General features: G+C 55.5%; 1 protein-coding gene across 1 annotated transcript in view; it reads right to left on the bottom strand.

Annotated features, from left to right (window-relative positions):
- Positions 1-454: 454 nt before the first annotated feature.
- HS6ST1 (heparan sulfate 6-O-sulfotransferase 1) overlaps positions 455-18,245 on the bottom strand; it is a 44,163-nt gene continuing 26,372 nt past the window's right edge. The window contains exon 2 of the mRNA XM_080799336.1: positions 455-3,986. Within this exon, the coding sequence (XP_080655462.1) occupies positions 3,278-3,986 (709 nt within the window). The 3' untranslated portion in view covers positions 455-3,277. The remainder of the gene's footprint in view (positions 3,987-18,245) is intronic.

The following is an 18,245-nucleotide window of genomic DNA, read 5'->3' as shown; positions in this document are numbered from 1 at the left end:
ACACAGAGCAAGTGTGAGTGCAGGACAGTGAAAAAGGACAGAATGTTAATTGAGGCAAATCTAGGCTCAGGGTTGGTGGGGGACCACGAGCTGTTCTTTCGCTTTGTTGTTTGTGATCTTTCCAAATTAAAAGTTGAGAAAGAGGTCTCCGAGAAGCACATTGTGTCTGGTTTCTCAGCCTGACTTTGAGCTGGGGTCCTGTTTTCAGGCGCGGCCATGGACTATTACCAAATTGTGCTTTGGGGTGAGGACAGCTGCCTTTCACAAAGCGTTGCGTAAGTGGGAAAGTGCGTGAATGCCTCCTCCGGGGGCTGCCTGCTCCCGAGGGAGGCCCCCGCCACCGCCTCCATCCCTCTGCTCAGATGCTCCCTTTGAAAATCAAACCCTGAAGGTCTGGCCACACGGCGCTAGGCGGATGGCCGTCACCACAGACCACAGTACACCCACACTCCTTGTCAAGGGTTTATTTCATCTGCTAACATTCACTCTTGACCTAGACAAAAACAATTAGATGATTATGACTTGCTTTTCCATCACCAACTTGTCTTGTATGAATAACCAAAAGATTTCTTCTCAACATTTTTTTTTTAATAAGAAGCTATAAATAAATAAAGCTTTAAACGCTCCTGGGTTCAAGTTAAACACTTCCAGTTCCCAACAAGGTCACAGACTCATTGCTCGGACAGTTCTGCCGTCCCTAGTTCCTCCTCCGGGAGGGTACGTTGCAGGTCTGTGTGGGGAGTGGGCTGTTTGCTCACTGCGTGTTGCCTCTGTCCTCGTGGCCCTAGGCAGAGCCCCTGGGCGGGGTGCCCCTTCTGTGGAGCCCCTCTGGGTGGGGCACCCCTTCTGTAGAGCCCCAGCAGGTGACAGCATCGGATGAGATGCTGCAGGCACGAGGAACCTTCACCTCCACGCAGGTGGCCTGAGCAGAGGTGCTGGACTGGAGGCCCGAGGGGCCTAGGGGCACTGGCAGCTGCTGCTGTCTCTGGGCACCTCGGCCTGAGTGCTGGCCCTGGATGGGACCGGTTTCCAGATGCAGCAAAGAAACCAAGGAGAGACCCGTGTTTCCGTGTGAACTGGGACAACGGATCATAAGTTAAAACATTCCAATATGTACAGAACAGATCCTACACCCAAGCCTACACACACAGGAAACCCACCTCGAGGGCCAGGTGCCCAGGGACTAGGGCAGAACATGGCCGAGCTTTCCATGTATGCCCTGAAAATGACCACCTCCTGACGGAGGCCACAGCAAGCCCCCAGCACCTGACGTGCTTGTGCAAGACCCCCGAGTTCTCATGAACGTGTCCCACCCTCCTCCCTGGAGCATGCCCATCCCAAAGGATGAGTATTGGAATGGATCCCCCCATGCTGACCTTCACTACCCCAAGAGAACCACTGTATCTCCTGGATTCTCGCCTGCTCAGCATGATGCACCCACTCTGGCGGTGGTCCCGGGCCGGGTGAGCATGGTGCCTATTCCAGGCTGCAGACCACTGCCCTGGGACTACAAGATGAAGTGGTCGTTGTAGGAAGCAGGAAGTATGGGCACCATCCCACCGCAGGCAGGCAAAGATCAGAGGCTGCTTCCTCCTGGTGGCTACCTCATTTGATAACACATTAGCATTTCTTGTGCTATAGAAGGTTCCTTGCTTCCACACCTCTCTGGTGGGACAGCTGTGATGGCTGAAGAGAACCTGGGGCAGGGAGGAGGGCCCCTGGTACAATCTGCCTGTGAGGCTGCCGCCCTCCAACAGGCCAGCCCTGGCCCTCACCACCCTTGTGCCTGCAGGCACGTGTGGGTCCTCTCCTGGAGAGACAGGGCACTCAACCACCTTGGGTGTGGGACTCACACTCTGCTCCCCAGAATCCAGGTTTTGGGCCTCATGTGGGGAGAACACCCCCACAGGAGACAGTGGCCTGACTTCCTGGAGCACAAGAGGGGTAGGGCACGAGGGAAGGGTCTACAACGGATATGGAACATGGCTTCTCCAAACTGCAGGGCTGCCAGGAACAGGGCCTGACCTGCTGGTGGGCAGGGGGTGGGCAAAGGGCAATGCAGGGAGAGCTTGGGGTGGGAAGGGCTGTGTATCTGGGTACCAGGAAGCCACCGAGAGCATTTCTTCCAACTCTAGTTGAGAATCTGAAAGTCTGAGGCCCCTCTCCTGGCCATACAGAACCACCACGGCCCCAAGATATGGTTCATGGGCAGCAGGTACAGTCTGCTGTGTTCTAGCCAGTGGAGGCTTGATTGTACTTTTGCACATGGGGTTGTGGGAACAGTGGGTATGATCCCGGGGCCCAGGGACAGTCTACCATATCTCAGAGGGTCAGAAAGGTATATGGGGCAGGGGAAATTCTCCTCCTGTCTAGCTGGTCTGGCTAGGTGGCCATCCCCAAAGGCAAGGGGGGTGGTGCTTGGACACAGGTGGCAGCATCCTTGGACACAGACTTCCCACTCCTGGGATGCACTCTGCCCTCAGAATGGGGGGCAGTGCATGTGGGCCCATCTCCCTGCAGCCCTCTTCAGCCTGAGGACTGTGGGAAATGGGGGGGGAGGGGCCCTAGAGGTGTGCTTTGATCTCCTGACCCAAAGCATAAAGCTAGACTATGTGTTTTGACCTTGGGCCAGAGAGAGAGTGGGCTTCCCAAGGGAAGGACTACAGTCTTCTCGGCTTTGGGCGAGGTGGGCTCTGACCATTGAAGATGGGTGAGCTAGGAGCTCCATTCCTGAGGACACCTCAAGGGGCTGCCTGTGTGCCCAGGGACGGGCTTCACTCTGGCCCAGGGGCCCCAGGGACCAAGGGACTGCCTGGGTGGCCCGAGCCTGGGAGGGTATCTGGAGCTGGTGTCAGGCCGCTGCTGGCCCGCAGTGGGGAGAGAGCAAGCAGGGGTGCACAGTGGGTGTAGGACGCGCTCCCGGCGGGGTGAGTGTTGTCTCCACTCTGCTTTTTCTTGTCTTCAGAACTTCGGCCACTGTGAGTGAGTGGAGGCCAGGAACACATGGATGCCACCTGCCTGGGGCACCCCTCAAGCACAGCCCCTCCTGGAGGGTTGCACTGGTTGACTCCTCACACAGTGGTCTGGGAGGAGCAGTGAAAACTAGCCCCGCCCGCGCCACGTCCCACTCCTTATCCTTGTTCAGCACGCATCTGCCTTCTGGTGAGCGCACCTGGGACCCTCTTCTCAGCAGAGTTCTGCGTGGGTTGTCTGTCTGGTTTCGGCTCCCCCTCCCGCCCCCCGCCCCCAAGGGGCCACCCTCCACGGCCGGCCACCACTACCACTTCTCGATGATGTGGCTCATGTAGTCCTCAGTGGGCACGCGGCCGGGCTCCTCAGCGTCCTCCCGCGGCAGTGCCTCCTTGGCGCGGTGCAGCAGACGCTCCTCCCGGCTCTTGAGGCGCTGCTCCCTGCGCTCCAGCTGCCGCTTGTACTGGTAGCGCTGCTGGAAGAGGTCCTTAGCATAGTCGTAGAGCTGCATGTCCAGGTCGTTCAGCTCCTCGATGCGCCGGATGGTGTCCTCGTCCACCTCCACGCCACCCGCCCGTGTGCTGTTGTACTGCATGAAGGGACGGATGAACTTGAGGTTGAACGTCCGCTCGAACAGGTACTGCGTCTTGCGCTGGAACTCCGTCAGGCCGAAGAAGGCCATGCCCCGCAGGTTCTTCTTGGCGCTCTCCAGCAGCAGCTGGGCCCGCTTACCCTCAGGGATGAAGGACAGGTTGTAGCAGCCCACCAGGCTCAAGTCGGCCAGCATGCGCACCTGGCGGTTGTTGGCCAGGTTGTACGGGCAGTCCATGAACTCCTGCAGCGTGCAGCCTGACCAGTCTGTGCCCTCGTAGCAGGGTGGCAGCTCCTCAGGCGTGGGTGTGCGCCCATCACACATGTGCAGTGACGTCTTCCATGTGGCCCCCCGCTGCACGTGCCGCCACTCGCTCAGGTAGCGGGACACGGGGTCTCTCAGCAGGGTGATGTAGTAGAACTTCCTGGAATGAGAAGGGGACAGGCGGTAAGGTAAGGACACAGAGGGGGACTGTGTGGAGTACCTGGGGACCGTTGGGATGAAGGGCAGAGGCTGGAGTCCCAAAACTGAATGCTTTGGGTGTATCCTGGGGGGACCCTAGGCACCTCTCATACCAACCATTATGTCCTCCTAACAGCCACTTCTGAATGAGAAACCCAGGATCTGAGATGTGACTGAACCTCCAAAGGGCATATGGCCATGCTCATGCTGGCCAGCCATGACGGTCATGGTAGTGTCCCTCAGGCCTCAGTGCCTCCTGAACCCTGGTCCAAGGTCTTCTCCTGAACCCCAAGGGTGCCCTCCTGTCTGCTCACTCCTCAGGAGGGACACCCTGTCTTTGCCCTGTGGGGGTGCAGAGTACGGGGCCCCAGAGCCAATGCCATCTGGAACCAGTGGTTTAAAGAGCTGCTCACAGTGGCTGGTTAGGTGCTGCTCAAGGGGCCCCTCAGCAGAAGTCACTCACAGTCCCAGGCTGTATGTGCAGGCCTGGTTGGGGCCTCCAGAAGGCCCATGCCACCTCCTGCTCCAGCGGGGGAGGGGTGCCAGTAGACCACCCAATCTGGGACCACCCCCCACCCCCCCACTGGGTGACCCATCAATTACTATCTTGTCTTCCAGGAACTGCTTCCACTCCAGGAAGTCAGGGATCCCTCCAGATGCCACTCTCCCTGCTGTATGCAAGGAGAAATGGCAGAAATGACTCCCTATCTGACAGGCACCCAGATGACTCATGTCCCTGCCCAGCAGGATGACTGGCCTGAAGGCACCAGGACACAGTGGGCAGTGGGATGGCTGCCAGATGTTCCTGTGACAGGCCTGGTGGGTGTGGGTCAATGCCAGAGAGATTATTCTTGGAAGCCTCTCCTCCAAGGCTGGGGAAGCTCCAGGAAGGAACTGCCCCCCCCCAAGTCAGCAGTGTAAAAGCACATCCACAGCACCCCCTCCTCACTGAGGCCCAACAAGAGCACCCAACTAATCTACTACCCTTCACGCCAGCCCCTGGGAGAGCCCCAGGGACACAAAGCTCCTTGAGGGCTGCTGGCAGTGTGCTGATCTGACTGCACATCTCCCAGGGGGCCCTGGGGGACGGGCATGGCGACTGGCAAAAGGTGGTGGGGTACCACTACAGGCTACCCCAGGCCAAGGGAGGAACATCTAGGAAACTGCAGGGGGGCAGCGCTGGAGCACCTCCCTCAGGGGCCTTGGGATCCCCCAAGTAGAGCCCGGGCAGAGGGGAAACCAGTCAAAGGCTTGGGGCGGGAGCGAGGGGTGGCAGCGGGCAAGACTGGTCCTTCCATGCAGACTGCTGAGGAGACAGGGCAGCAGGTGGCCACCTGACATTCCCTGTGGCTTCCACAGGCTGGGGCTGTGTCACCCCGGCGGTGGGGCAGGGGGGGCAAGGCAGTGGAGAGCACCTGGGGAGTGGGGTTGGGCTCACTTTCTCAGCAGGGAGTAGAGATCCTGACTGCCACTTCCTCCCTGATGCCTGGGTTCTGCTCTGTGGTCTCTGCCTCAGGCCCTGGTTCACTCTGGAAGTACCTTCCCCACGTACTGTGCCCCAGCCCCCTCACCGACCTGACCGTTCTGCTCGCTTCCAGCCTCTGCAGGCAGCTCATGTTCCAGCTCCTGCAGCGCGGGGAGCCCTGCGCCCCACACCTGACCCCAGCTCCTGTGGAACACACTCAGTGCCTCTTGCTGCCCTTGGAAGATGCGCAACGGGCCACCTGCACCCTCCCAGGCCCTCAGTGACTGGCGGACCTCCTTTTGACCCTCTTGCTGGCTCCTGGGAAGAGACTCCAGGGCCTTGGCACAAGCTGTATTCTCTTCCCTCTCTGCTTCATCAGCTGACTCTGGCTCACCCTTCAGAACTCAGGCAGAGCCACCTCCCAGGGGATCCTCATGCTGCAGACACGACACCCCCTCAGGCTTCTGTCACAGTGGTAACTTTACACTGACCTCTCAGCTCCCTTGACCAGAGCCTCCCTCAGGGGAGGGAGTGGGCAGGAAGGAAGCCAGCTCCTGTGTGTGTGCTAAGCAGGGCCAACATGACTCCCCAGGGTCAAGACTGCAACAGTCAGAGGAGCCAGGACAGAAGGCGCCTCAGGGAGGTCACCTCACACAGCACCTCAGCCCCTTGTGGAGGACACCAAGCCTGAGAGTTTAGGTCCCCAGGGGCTTCAGCACGGGGGTGGGGAGGTGGGTGGCCTCCCCTCTCCTTCTGCAGACCCTGGCTCAGTGAGAAAGCCCCCAAATGTGGCCAAGACAAGAAAGGTCAGTTCATTTAAGGGTCAACTTTCTAGAAATGCAGTAGAAGACACTGATAAATCCTGACTATGTCAAGTGCTTCTGAAGAGGCCAAGACACACAGGAATGCACCCGGAAACATGCCTATGAACAGAGGCAGCACCAAATGCAGGTGTCCGTGGCCTGCCCTGTTGGGTCCTGCATGTGCCCTTAGGCCCCACGTGGAGGCTGAGGGTTACTTGGACTTCCTCCACTCCTGTGGGGTCCTGACCACTCACATGGAAACGGGTGAGCCTGGTAGTTCCTCCTGAACACAGACAGGCAGAGTTTGAGGTGTCTGTTGCAGAGAGGCTTGTCTACTTGGTGCCACCCAAGGCCAGCTGGAGTTCAACATGGCCCCAAGGTGACCTCTGAGGGCAAGAACACGCTATGCGCACAGAGCGCAGGCACCCTCCCAGTGTGTGCCCCCCAGTCTTCAGGCTGAGGTACTGTGTCAGCACTGGCCTCCATCCTACCATGGGGACAGGCTTGGTGGAGCCTTAGCTTATCCTACACCCTCACCGGTCCCTGTGATGGGAACAGGGCCATCAGTCCTCTCACTGCTGGTGCCTCCAGGTCCTGGGGAAAACAGGTGTGGTCGTCTCTGAAGCCCTTGCCTGTGAGTCTCTCCTGTTGTACTGACTTTGGCCAGACAGCTAAGGTGATGCAGTGACCTACAGCTGCCATCTGGACAGCCACAACTGATGGGAATCCTGGCCACGGAGGCAGGCCTACCTGCTTTTCAAGTTCTCTGCTCCTAGCCTGAGAGGGTGTGTGACCTGCCCAGGGTCCCACAGTAAGTCATGAGGCAGGACAAGTTCAGGCTGCTTCTTCAAAGCCTGTGGTACAAGCTGCCCTGTGGCTGGTGAGATAGCTGGGCCGATTCCGGCAGAGATGCCGGGGTGGTGGAGGGCTTAGGGCCCCATGGGTGGGGTCACTGAGGGGTCTCCAAGGGTACAGTATGTGCTGGTGTATCTGGAGGTTCCAGAAGATGCATATGAGTCTTCCAGTCTTGGGGCTTCCTGTTTGTGCTGTCTGGGGAAGTTGGAGAAGCTGACTTCCCCTGAGCCTCAGGCTCACGCTGACCCCATGGCACCCTGGGCACCACATGCGTGTGAAGCAGTCGCTTCTCTCCTTGCTGCACCCCTGGGTGCTGGCCCAGGTGGGCAGGAGCAGAGGCTCACCTGTGCTAGGGTAACTTGGAAGGGCATCAGGATGGAGTATGTGATACCTTCTCTGTGCCACACGATTGTGACATCATGACATTGCCATGCCCTGAGCAATGTGTCCCCTTCCTCCATTCTATCTCCCCAGACATGGCCTGTGGTGGAGAAAAAGGGCTCAGGCAGATTCTGCATCTGCTCAAGGGGCCAGCAGCCCCGGCCACTCCCCAGCTCTTGTCTGGACAGCGTGGGAACCCCTGGAGGGGCACATACCCAGAGTCTGCTGGCCTCCTCAGCGAGCCTGACACCCACCTCCACCTTGTCCACCCTGGTCCTCACTCTCGCTGCTGCCATGACACAGCGGGCACTCTGGCTACAGGCCTGTACCCCAGCCATCCTCTGCCCAGGAGTCCTGCTCCCATCTCCCTCACTCTGCTCTCTGCTGGGACACACTGGCTGTTTATGTTCTGGTTTACTGTTGGGTGAACGAGGAATGGGGGCCCTGTCCAGAAATGAAGAGAGACAGAGTGCAGTGTGGGGCAGAAGGCCCCCCCCCCCCACAGATGACTGACCATACCCCACATCAGGCAGCTTCCTGCCCAAGATGTGACCTGATGTACATTCTGTGAAGGTGCCAAGGGGCTCATGACTCAGGCATATGAGTGTTTGGCAGGGGCCAAACAACAGTGTGCACCCTCACTGGTATCTCCAGCACCTGCCTTCCCGTGTCCAGACAGCTGCCACCAGGCTAATCAAGACCCTGCCCCAGAGCAAAGTTCTTCCTGTACTGACATCTGGGGTCCCCCTCAAACGGGGGGGTTTCTGCCTATCACTCTCCAGCAGGACCATTCAGGTGGTCCAAGTGCCAAATGACAAGGTTTCCAGAAAAAGGGAAGTATGGAGGCAGAGGGGAGGAGATGAGGAAATAATGAGAACTGGAGTATATAATTCACTTAGACTGAAATGGCTCCCCAAGTGCCCAGCAAGTGAATGTGGGGACCAGACCCAGGATTTAAAAAAAGATGACCCATACAACACCTGGACAGAAAAACAGAATACATGAAGAGGACTGGTTGTCAAAAAGGGACCCACTTTGTGGCAATACCATATGCGACAAATCAGTGGCTTCAAATAATACAAATGATGGCTTCAAAATGCTGAGGGAAAATGACCAGTGACATGTCAGACCCCACCAAACCATCAACCAAACATGAGGGGAGACTGGAGACATTTATTTTCTATAATCTTATTTTAGAAAGATATTGGACTAGGTATCTTATATAGTAAATAGTAACAACAAAAAATTTAGCATGAGAGACAGGCTCTCCAACTCAGGAGAGAGACTGAGAAGGTCAAATTGTACACCCCACTGGGTCTCCCAGGAGGAGAGGAGCAGGGGTTCCAGGAAAAAGGGGCATGGACAGATTACCTGCTGTAATGGAACATTTGTGGAAAAAAATTCAGTTGGAAAAAATTATGAAGATGAAACACAAAGCAAGTAAAAGAAATTGGGCTATCATTAATTCTAGGAAAAAAACAAGAAGTAATATAAAAAAGAAAACAAAGCATTCAATTAGGCAAATGAAGTAAACAATGCTTTTAGAGACATCATAATGTCAACAGTGACTATTGATTTAATAAAAAACTCGAGCTTTTCACTCTACTTGGAGTATGGGTGGGCTACGGAGAAGGATGTGCAAAAGCTTAGGAACATTTAATCTTCATCTACCAAAACATAAAGCAAACAGATAATGTTTAAATCAGTAAATCAAGAAATAGCACCATAAATTATTTAGAAATACAGAAGTAAGTATGTGAAGAATACTGAAGAGAGCTTCAAGTGATAATTTGGGGAGGATGGAAAGGAAAAGCAGATCTGTTGGTTTTTACTATAAGCCTCTTGGAACTATTTGTCCTGAAGCCTGTATGTAGACTATTTTAACTAAAATATTAAAAATGTAGCAATGAGGAAACTGGCCAAAAAGCATACGGAAAAATGCTTCCCTTCATTAGTCACTGAGAAAATGGCACACTGAGCCACAACGTGATACCCACCAGACAGGCAAAACAGAAGCAGGGCAGTGCCACCTTCAATACCTGCTCATGCGACGTGGATTGGGCACAGCTATACCATAACAGCTGTTATGGAGTGTCTTCACTGGAAAGCGGAAGACACACACATACCCTGTGACCCAAGATGCCTCTCACAGGCACATGACCCAGGGAAACCCTGTTGCAGCGTGCTGGAAGGTATGGGAAAGACTGTCCCTAGTGGCACTGTTGGCGACAGCCCCTAACCTCTGCCACAGTGGCCCAGGTACGGAAGCAGCGGTATATTCCAGTGGAATACTGCCCAGCGATACAAATGGACGAACTGTTTACAACAACTCGGGTCAATCTGACGAATAAGATGTTGCAAAGAAAAGGCAAATGAAAAAAATTTAACAGAGTATGAAACTGTTTATAGTTTCCAAATATAAACACAGCCAAAGAAAGTACTATTTAATGATGCACACATAGATGTTGAAATTATTATTATTTTTTTAAAAGGTGATGAGGTGATACACACAAAAATTCAAGGCAGAAGTCGGCCTCAGTGTGTGCTGGGCTGGGAGGGGTGCTGGGGGCGGGTGCTAAGTTCATGGCAACTTCCAGGGCAGTGATTATGTCCTTCTTAAGGCAGGCAATTGGGGTGTGGGGGCTTGTTTTATGTTTTGTTTCTTGCAAATGCTATGCAAATTCCTTTGTATGTTTATAAAACACTGTGATAAAATAGCAGTTTAAAAAAGTTTAACAAAACAAACCCAAGATTCTCCCTTGCTGGCTTTGCAGGTGAAACAGCATTTCTGCCAAAGAAGGAGCCTCAGTTCCCCAAAATGTACCAGTCACCTCTATCTTTGCTCCCATGCTCCCTCTGCCTGCATTCCCCCACCCCCCACCTGTTAACACTGCCACAGAGAGTAGGGGGTAGGAGGTGGTCCTGGAGTACCCCTGTGGGCGTCACCTCTGGGGATGGTGAGGGCGGCCAGTTTTCCGGGCTAGTAGGGGCTGCCTCTGGCTTGCGAGCTAACCATGCATCAGTGGGCTGGCTGCTCTGTGGCCTCTCTAGGAAGGAACCACAACTTCTCCCAAGCTGGAGCATCCAGTTGGTGGTTGGCTTCCTGACCAGGAGGGCCTTAGGGTACAAACAGGGTCAGCTCCACTCTTGGGGCTCCCCTTCAGTGCTGTCAATCCCAATGCAGGGACCCTGTTTGGTGACTTGGCTGGCAAGTTATGCTCTTTTGGGGTGCCAAGTTTCTGGCACAGCCCTAAACCATGTGCTGGCCTAAGTGGGTGGCCATGGTACCCTGACCTCCAGGACAGGTCTCTGTTGAGCACAACTGCCTGCTCTGCCCTGGGACAGGCCCGGGAAGTTGCCCAGACCCTCCTGCCTATGGCTAGGGAGCAGGGCTGACAGCACTATCACCCCCAAACAGAACACGTACTGGAACTAGAAGGGTGACGAGGAAGCCCTGCCCACATTTTCTCCTCTGAGGCCTGAAGCACAGGGGGTGCTCACCGCCACTTATCCAGTCAGTGCCCTGCACAGCAAAGGACACAAACTGGCAATGCCCCCAGGTCCCTCACACCAGCAACGGCCACCATGGTTACTGAGGCTCATGGCCTGCCAGGCACAGCCCAGGGGGGGCAGGCCCTTCTCCCCTTTCACAGAGGACAAATTCCAGGCTTAGAAGCGAGGTATGGTTCTCTGTTATTCAGTGTCCAAGTGCTCTGGGCTGGGTGGGGTGGGACCCACAAGGACAGGGGGAGGTGACAAATGGGACGGTGGAGGGCACTCGGAGGGGTACTAAACCGGGCAGGGTCGGGGGGCTTCTTGGAGATGGTGGGTGACTTGAGGAGGGGGACAGTGGAGGCTTAAGGTACAGGCAGGGCCAGACCAAGAAGGGCCTTGTTCATCTGTCAGGAAAACCAGTTCAAATGGGTAACGGCATAGAGTGCAGCATGCACATGGATTTCAAAGATAAAACGCAGGACTTCAAAGAAATTTTATGCTGTGAAGTAATTCTAGTCCGCATGGGCTGCAATCACTCCTGACAGCCCACAGGATTTACTGCCTGTACCATGCATTTTTGTGTTTGATGACTTAGGGTTAGTGCTTTCTGTGCGCTTAGCTGCTCTGCCATTTTCGTGTGCACAGTTTAGTGCATCTCACAATCGTGTAAGATCCTAGTGGGCAAGGAGAGTTTCTCGTTCCTGGGTCCAGACACTGCTGTCAGGCAGTGGCTGACTCTAAAGTTTTAAGTCTGAGTTTTTATAGGACAGCTCTACCCCTAGTCTGGAAGCCCTGCTTTGTTGACAACATAGCACACAGAAAATTCTGCAAGATCCAGCAAATGAGCTTTGAGTACCATCCTGGAGGAGGTGGGGGGGGGGGCATGTGGGTGACAGCTGAGAGGCAGCTCCTGCTCTGCTCTGGGGATTTGGATCAGGGTGATGGCACCTTTTCACTGTCCTCACAAGCCATTCCCCCTCCTGCCACCTGCCCGTGGGCATCAGGCCAGTCAGCCCACAACCATCTCTGTATAGCTCACTTTATTAGTTATGTGACAGCTGGGCTCACAGGGGTGAGGTGAATGGTCAAAGGCCAGAGCCCACACCTGCCCTGTTTCACTGGAAATTGCTGGCAATAAAGCCCTGTCTCTTTGCCCCTCCCACGGATGACACCAGTAGCCAGAGGAGGCTTTATCTTCCTTTCTCTGCCCCAAGAGTATGGGTGTGATCTGAACCTCATGCCTGAACCCACCCACTCCCGACCCTCCCCCGGCAGCCCAGGGCTCTGACCAGAAACCAGACTTTGAAACTGGCTCAGGCAGAGCTGGGTGAATGCACAGGACCCTGTGGCTGGGTGAGGGGCCAGTCGGGCTTTAGCTCTGTGCCCTAACAAGAAGGACTGGGATGCAGCAAAGCCATTGCAGAATGTTGGCTGCGTGTTAGCTACCCAAGACACATGGAAGCCAGGGAGGGAGGAGATCATAGCTGCCCGCTGCAGACTGTGTCGGAGCAGAGCCTCTTGGAGGCGAAGATGTGTGGAAGAGCCCACGCCAACCCCACAGCTGCACTCCATGACCGCCACCCAGCAGGCAGGTGTACAATTAAGGGGCTGCCTCAGAATGGTGAGGTTACGGATTCTTTCTAGCATTTTATTATAAACATTATAAACTCACAGCAAAGCTGAAAGTCTGGGGAACACCCATTCGCCTAAATGGGTTACTTTAACATTTTTATACATTTCTGCATTGTCTACAATGAGTGCACACCGTTGAAATAACTGAAATAAAGGAATGGGGATTACAGAAACATCTCTGCTGCTTGGTATGGGGCGCTGGGGTACACAGAGGCCACAGGAAAGGGCCAGGTTTGTGCTGTTCATCCTCTATGACAACATGCCAGCTGGCTGGCATCTCAGAGTGGCAGGCTCACTGCCGCTCACCTACTTCCTGGGCTGTGGGCTCCCATGGCAGGGGTTCTGTGAAAGAGGGTCCAACCCACCAGTGTGTAAACTCACACCCTGAAATAAAGGCAGATTTTTCTAACCAGTGCCAACAGAGCTGCAGCTCCCTAATTGTGGGTGAGGACACGGTCATTTACAGCCAAAATTATAAAGTCTTAAGAAAAAAAAAGGACATACCGCTGTATTACTCCTGGATACACAGTCACTGGAAGAAAATTGATGCCATGGATCACAAGAAGTGCCCTTGGAGGACCAGCCCCTTTCTCCCTCCTAAGGGTGATCTTGGGGGTGGTCCCAGACTGGTCAGGGAAGCTCTGTGTGGGGTACTCATGCCCCCTTCTACCCCAGTTGTGTACTTTGGCCTCCCAGGGCCCATAAATCCCCCTTCGTGGGGACAGAGGCCACACCATGAAGCCAGGATCTACTCTGATAAGTATCTGGGAATTCAGAGGGAGGACTCAGGAGAACTTTATGGGTGGGTGAGAGCTGACCACAGTAGTCCAGCCCTCACTCATGGGCTGGCTGGGGCTGGTGTGCCAGGAGCCCTGCCTCCCCAAAGTCTTGCTCTGATTACTGTCTCACCCCAGGGCCTGTGGGCACAGCAGGACAGGGCAGCCAGGGCTGTCACCGAGGCCTGGGTCCACATTATAGGAAGGAAATGACAAACTTCAGGGGTGGCCGGAGCCAGGAGCCATGGCCTGACCTGCTGTGGTTAGCTTACTGAGCGGAGTCCCATCAGGACTGCTTGCTGCCAACTCTAGGCAAGGTGCTGGTGGCCCCAGGACCCATGCCTGACAGCACCCAATAGCCCAGTCTACTGTTCTTGGGGGCCTTGGAAAGGGCTGCATGTGCACTAGGCAGCTCTGGGGAATGTAGCTCGTGTAGTAAAAATGACCCAGCACAGAATCCAGATGGAGGATTTACAACCTTACAAAAATGCAAGTCTGATTTTTGGCTCTGATTCCCCGAGATTGCCCTAGGTGGGGCTGTAACAGGAAGAGGGCTGCAGGTGCAGCTCACCAGGGGGAGCACCTGGCTGGCTGTCAGCTGGGTTACTCTTCCTCTCTGACCCAGGATCCCCATGTGCATCATTAATAGAGCTGGTTGGTGAGCAGTGCCGGCCGAAGGGAGAGGGAGCCGAGTGGGAGGGAGAGGTGAGGCCCTTTCAGTGCTGGCATGGGCAGTGGGAGGATGGGCAGGAGGAGATGGACCAGTTTCTAGGCAGTACAAGAGGGAACCAGGACTGGGCTCTGGCCATGACTGACCTCCTGCATCATACCCAGTACTGTGGGAGCAGACCCCACTTGGTACCTTCAGGAGACCTAGATCACCAGATGCTGAGCTGGTGGTGGCAGGCTGGAGCCCCCTCTCCAAATGTACCGTACAAAATGCCGGTGGAAGGCCATCCCTTCTAGGGTAACATGTCCACAGAACAGCTGTGGTCAACTGACCCTCCTTCCCAAAATACCTGGGTCTGTGATCAGGGGCTATGTGAGTGCAGGCCAGTTCCCGCCCCTCCACCTAGTACAGGTACAGCCAAGAGCTGACATTGTCCTTGGTGAAACACCAGAATATGAGCTCTGGGGTGAGTGAAGTCCGACTGATCCCCCGCATCAATCACACCGTGGCCTGTGAGTTGGAGAGGATGGGGAGGGCGTGGCTTACACAGACACAGAAGACTGGCTCAAGACCACCTGGCCCCTGAAGGCTGAGCTGTGCTTGGGCAGGGACTGAGCAGCAGGGCTTCCACGCACGTGTCCTGGCGTGCCTGTCCAGCAGGGGGCACACACTGGACTGGCCGGCAGTGCCCACCTCCAGCAAAGTGAGGAGGGCCTTCCTTGGCTCACCTAGTGAAGGAGTCTGGCTACAGGGATCAACACTTACTCGGGCCCCCAGATGACACCTCAGGCCTAGGAAACAGCAGGGAAGTCCTGAGGAGGAAGAAGCCCAGGAACTCTTCTGTAGCCAGGTGTGGCTGTGTGACTAAGTCTGGCCATCGGCATGGGTGTGGAGACGCCGTCCTCCCCCTGTTCTCCTGCTGGCTGGAGTGTGGATGTGACTGCAGAGCACCAGCAGTTACTTGGGATCATGAGGCAGAAGCCCTACTCTTCGGATGGCAGGACTGACAAAACCTGGCCTCTTGGTGCTTCCTGCGGCTGCACCAGCACTCGGACTCCTTTCCAAAGGGAGGGGAATAAATGGCTACCCTATTCTGGTCTCTGAACCTAACCTACCTATTCAGGGCCAAAGTGGAACGACCTCCGCGTGATCAGAGGGTAAGCTCCTGGGGTGAGGCCAGCCCCGTCTGGAGTGGGCCCCAGGGGATCAGGAGCTCGGTAAGACTGAAATAATTTGATGAACCTCAGTGCTTTACCCTGGTCATCCTGGACACTCAGAGGCATCCCACGAAAGAAGTATTCTCACTTTACAGATCAGAAAACTGGGCCCACAGAGGTTAAATAGCAAACCTAGCCACTGAGCTGGCTGGTGGTGGTGCTGGAGCTCAAGGCCAGGCCCACCTGGACCCAGACCGTAAGTGCCTGATGACAACTGTCCCCCACCCCCCAGCCCCCAGAAGGCATGTAAATGTCACTCTGTGGCAAGGCTGGCCACTGGCCACCTGCTGACCACTCACCAAACCACAGCCAGGAGCCGTGATATTTTTTAAAGTGAACTATGAACGCAATTTCCAATCCATTCAGTGAGCTCATTAAGAGTCAAGAGTGGTCTCCGCAAAGAAAAAAAACCTATCCAGACCAGCCGCTAGGATGCACCGTCTCCAGAGCTGCTACACTTCACATGGACACTGTGAACATCCTCCTGATACCATTTCCCTGGGGCGTTAGTCACGGGGAACAGAGCCAAAGCCCTGGACTTTGGCCTGGCCTGGGTAGTACGTTGCCGTGGCATCCTGAGAGGGCTTCCTGGATGGGCTCTCCTTCAGTCATGCAAGGCCCTCCAGCTCCCCCTGCCTGAGGGCAGATGGTTGCTGATACTGCTGCAAGCCCAGACCTGGGGTGGAGACCTAACTGTACAGTGTCCTCTGCTGGGAAGCCAGATGGGTGAAGACCCATTCCTATGGGGCTGCAGGATGCATGGGTGGCGGGTGTGACTCTCACAGGGCAGAGGCAGGGAGCAGTGGGCATGAGAGCAGGGCTGCCATGAGTCTTCACCCTTTCCCATTGCTGTCACACAGTCTAGCTCCCAGGGAGAAGCCCATGCTCCTTAGAGCCCCTACCTGAAGGAGGAAGAGGGCCCCAGTAGAGGCCCTAAGTGTGTCCAGAAAGGCCTCTCTGATCTTGCCCCCACCAACTTCTAGGGCCTATGGGATCCAAGGTCTTGAAGACAGGCAGGGTGTGTAGGGGAGTGGTGGTAGGGCTCCCCATGCTGGGCATACCTGCACCAGGGGCTGGTTTGCACACCTCAGCCTGGTGCTGGGCCCTTATTGTTAGGAGGAGTTGTCAGAATGAAAGGACCTATAAGCAGAGCTCTTGTATGGGGGTTCCAGCAGGCCAGGGTGAGGGAGGCTATCTGACTAGGGACCAATGGAAACTGAGGACAGGGCCTTCCAGCAAGCTCCTGGCAGCAGAAGGACCCTGACCAGGCCTCCCCTGCCTGCAGGTTCATGTATTGACTCCTCTACCACACAGGTACCCCAGTTGCCAGTTCCTGTCTGCTGCTGGCACAGGCTGACCGAGGCCCTGCACTCCTTCATCGTGTGCTCCCAGGTAGGCTTCTGGGAGCTGGGAATGTAAAGGGGAGACTGGGGAGAGATGGAGCTCTCTGCATCTGAGGCATCCTCATGGACGGGGCCACTCCAGGATCAGACTCTGCCAGCTCTGTCCCCTACCATGAGGCCTGGGGAGAATGAGGACCCCTCTGGGCCTTACTCAGGTTCACCTCCTGGACCTCCCAGGCTCCTGTAAAGGCCTGGTGAAAAGCTGTCTGTAAAAGAGAATTACAACCCTGATGGAGAAGAGCCTCTAGTCCTGGGCAGATGCACGGAGCCCAGGCAGGTACAGGAGGTTGGAGCCTGGTGACCTCACCTCTTTGCCTCAGGGCTCAGCACCCTGTCCTGGGCTCCACGGTCTCCTCAGTCTTATTCTTTTCTCCTTCAATGGGGCACTTGCTGCATACAGGAAGTATATAGCTCTACCCTCCTTAGTACCTGGAAGGGCTGAAAGAGTGGCCAGTGCCGGGAGCAGAAAGGGTGGGTGCCTTAATCCCAGCTCAGTGTCTGACGGGACCTCTGAGGTGTGACATTGGAGCTGACATCTGAAGCACCCGGAGGAGGAGCATTCCTGACAAGTCTCCAGAGGAAGAGGAGGTGGGATGGGGGAGGGCAGAGCACAAATGCAGAGGGGAGCTCATGATTTTAGCAATGAAAGGATATCGTTATTAAACAGTGGGAAAAAGAAAATTTCTGTCTGTTTAAAAATTCCAAGTTGTTGACAAAACATGAAGAAAAACAAGTCGATTAGTTTAGGCTTAGGAAATACCTCTAACAGGCCCTTCTTCCTCCCCCGACAACATCTGTAGATGAAAATATTCCATTTACTAAAAAGGTTAGCCAAGTTTTAGAAGAGCAGAGCAGATGACCTCAGCCCCCTGGCTCTGTGGCACAGAAACTCTGAGGTGCTGGCTGGGCAGGTACCATGGCCCATGCTGGACCCCAAGCACCGAATTCCTGGAGCCTGACTCCCTCACCTTCCTCCTTGGGGCAACTGACCAGGGAGTGGGGCTCTATGCTTGAGGAAGCCCAAGCTTTTTCCCCCAAGGCCCCGACCTTTGTGATCCCAACTGGCCCCTCACAAAGCCCCTGGGAGACCCGTGGGGCAGGAGGAGACTTAGCCATCAGGTCAGCATGCTCTATGGGGTGCTGTGGAGGCCATGCCCACCACACCTGCACTGGCACAGATGGGAGAAGGCCTAAGCCAGGGCTGGGGTACCATGAGTGGCCCTCCCGGCTCCAGCCTATGTGTCAGTCACTCTCCATCTTCCCTGTAAGAGCACCTCAGTGGACACATCTAGGACCTCAGGATGGGGGTGCCCTGTGAAGGAAGTCTGGGTAGGGCTGCTTTCCCCGGAGATGTACTTCTCAGCTATGGGCAGGGCTACATGCCACAGTACATGGCGAGGGTGCACGAGAGCTTCAGCAGACCTCCTGCTGGGGAGCTGTTTTCCTGACAGCACTGACACTGAGGTGCCCAGAGGCTGGGCAGTGATGGCTGGGATGCCAGGCCCACAAGGGTGCCTCCTGGCA

This window comes from Martes martes (genome assembly GCF_963455335.1).
Source record: "Martes martes genome assembly, chromosome: 3".
Lineage (NCBI taxonomy): Eukaryota > Metazoa > Chordata > Mammalia > Carnivora > Mustelidae > Martes > Martes martes.
Note: the sequence above shows the minus strand (reverse complement) of the source record. Positions and strands in the feature narration are given on the sequence as shown.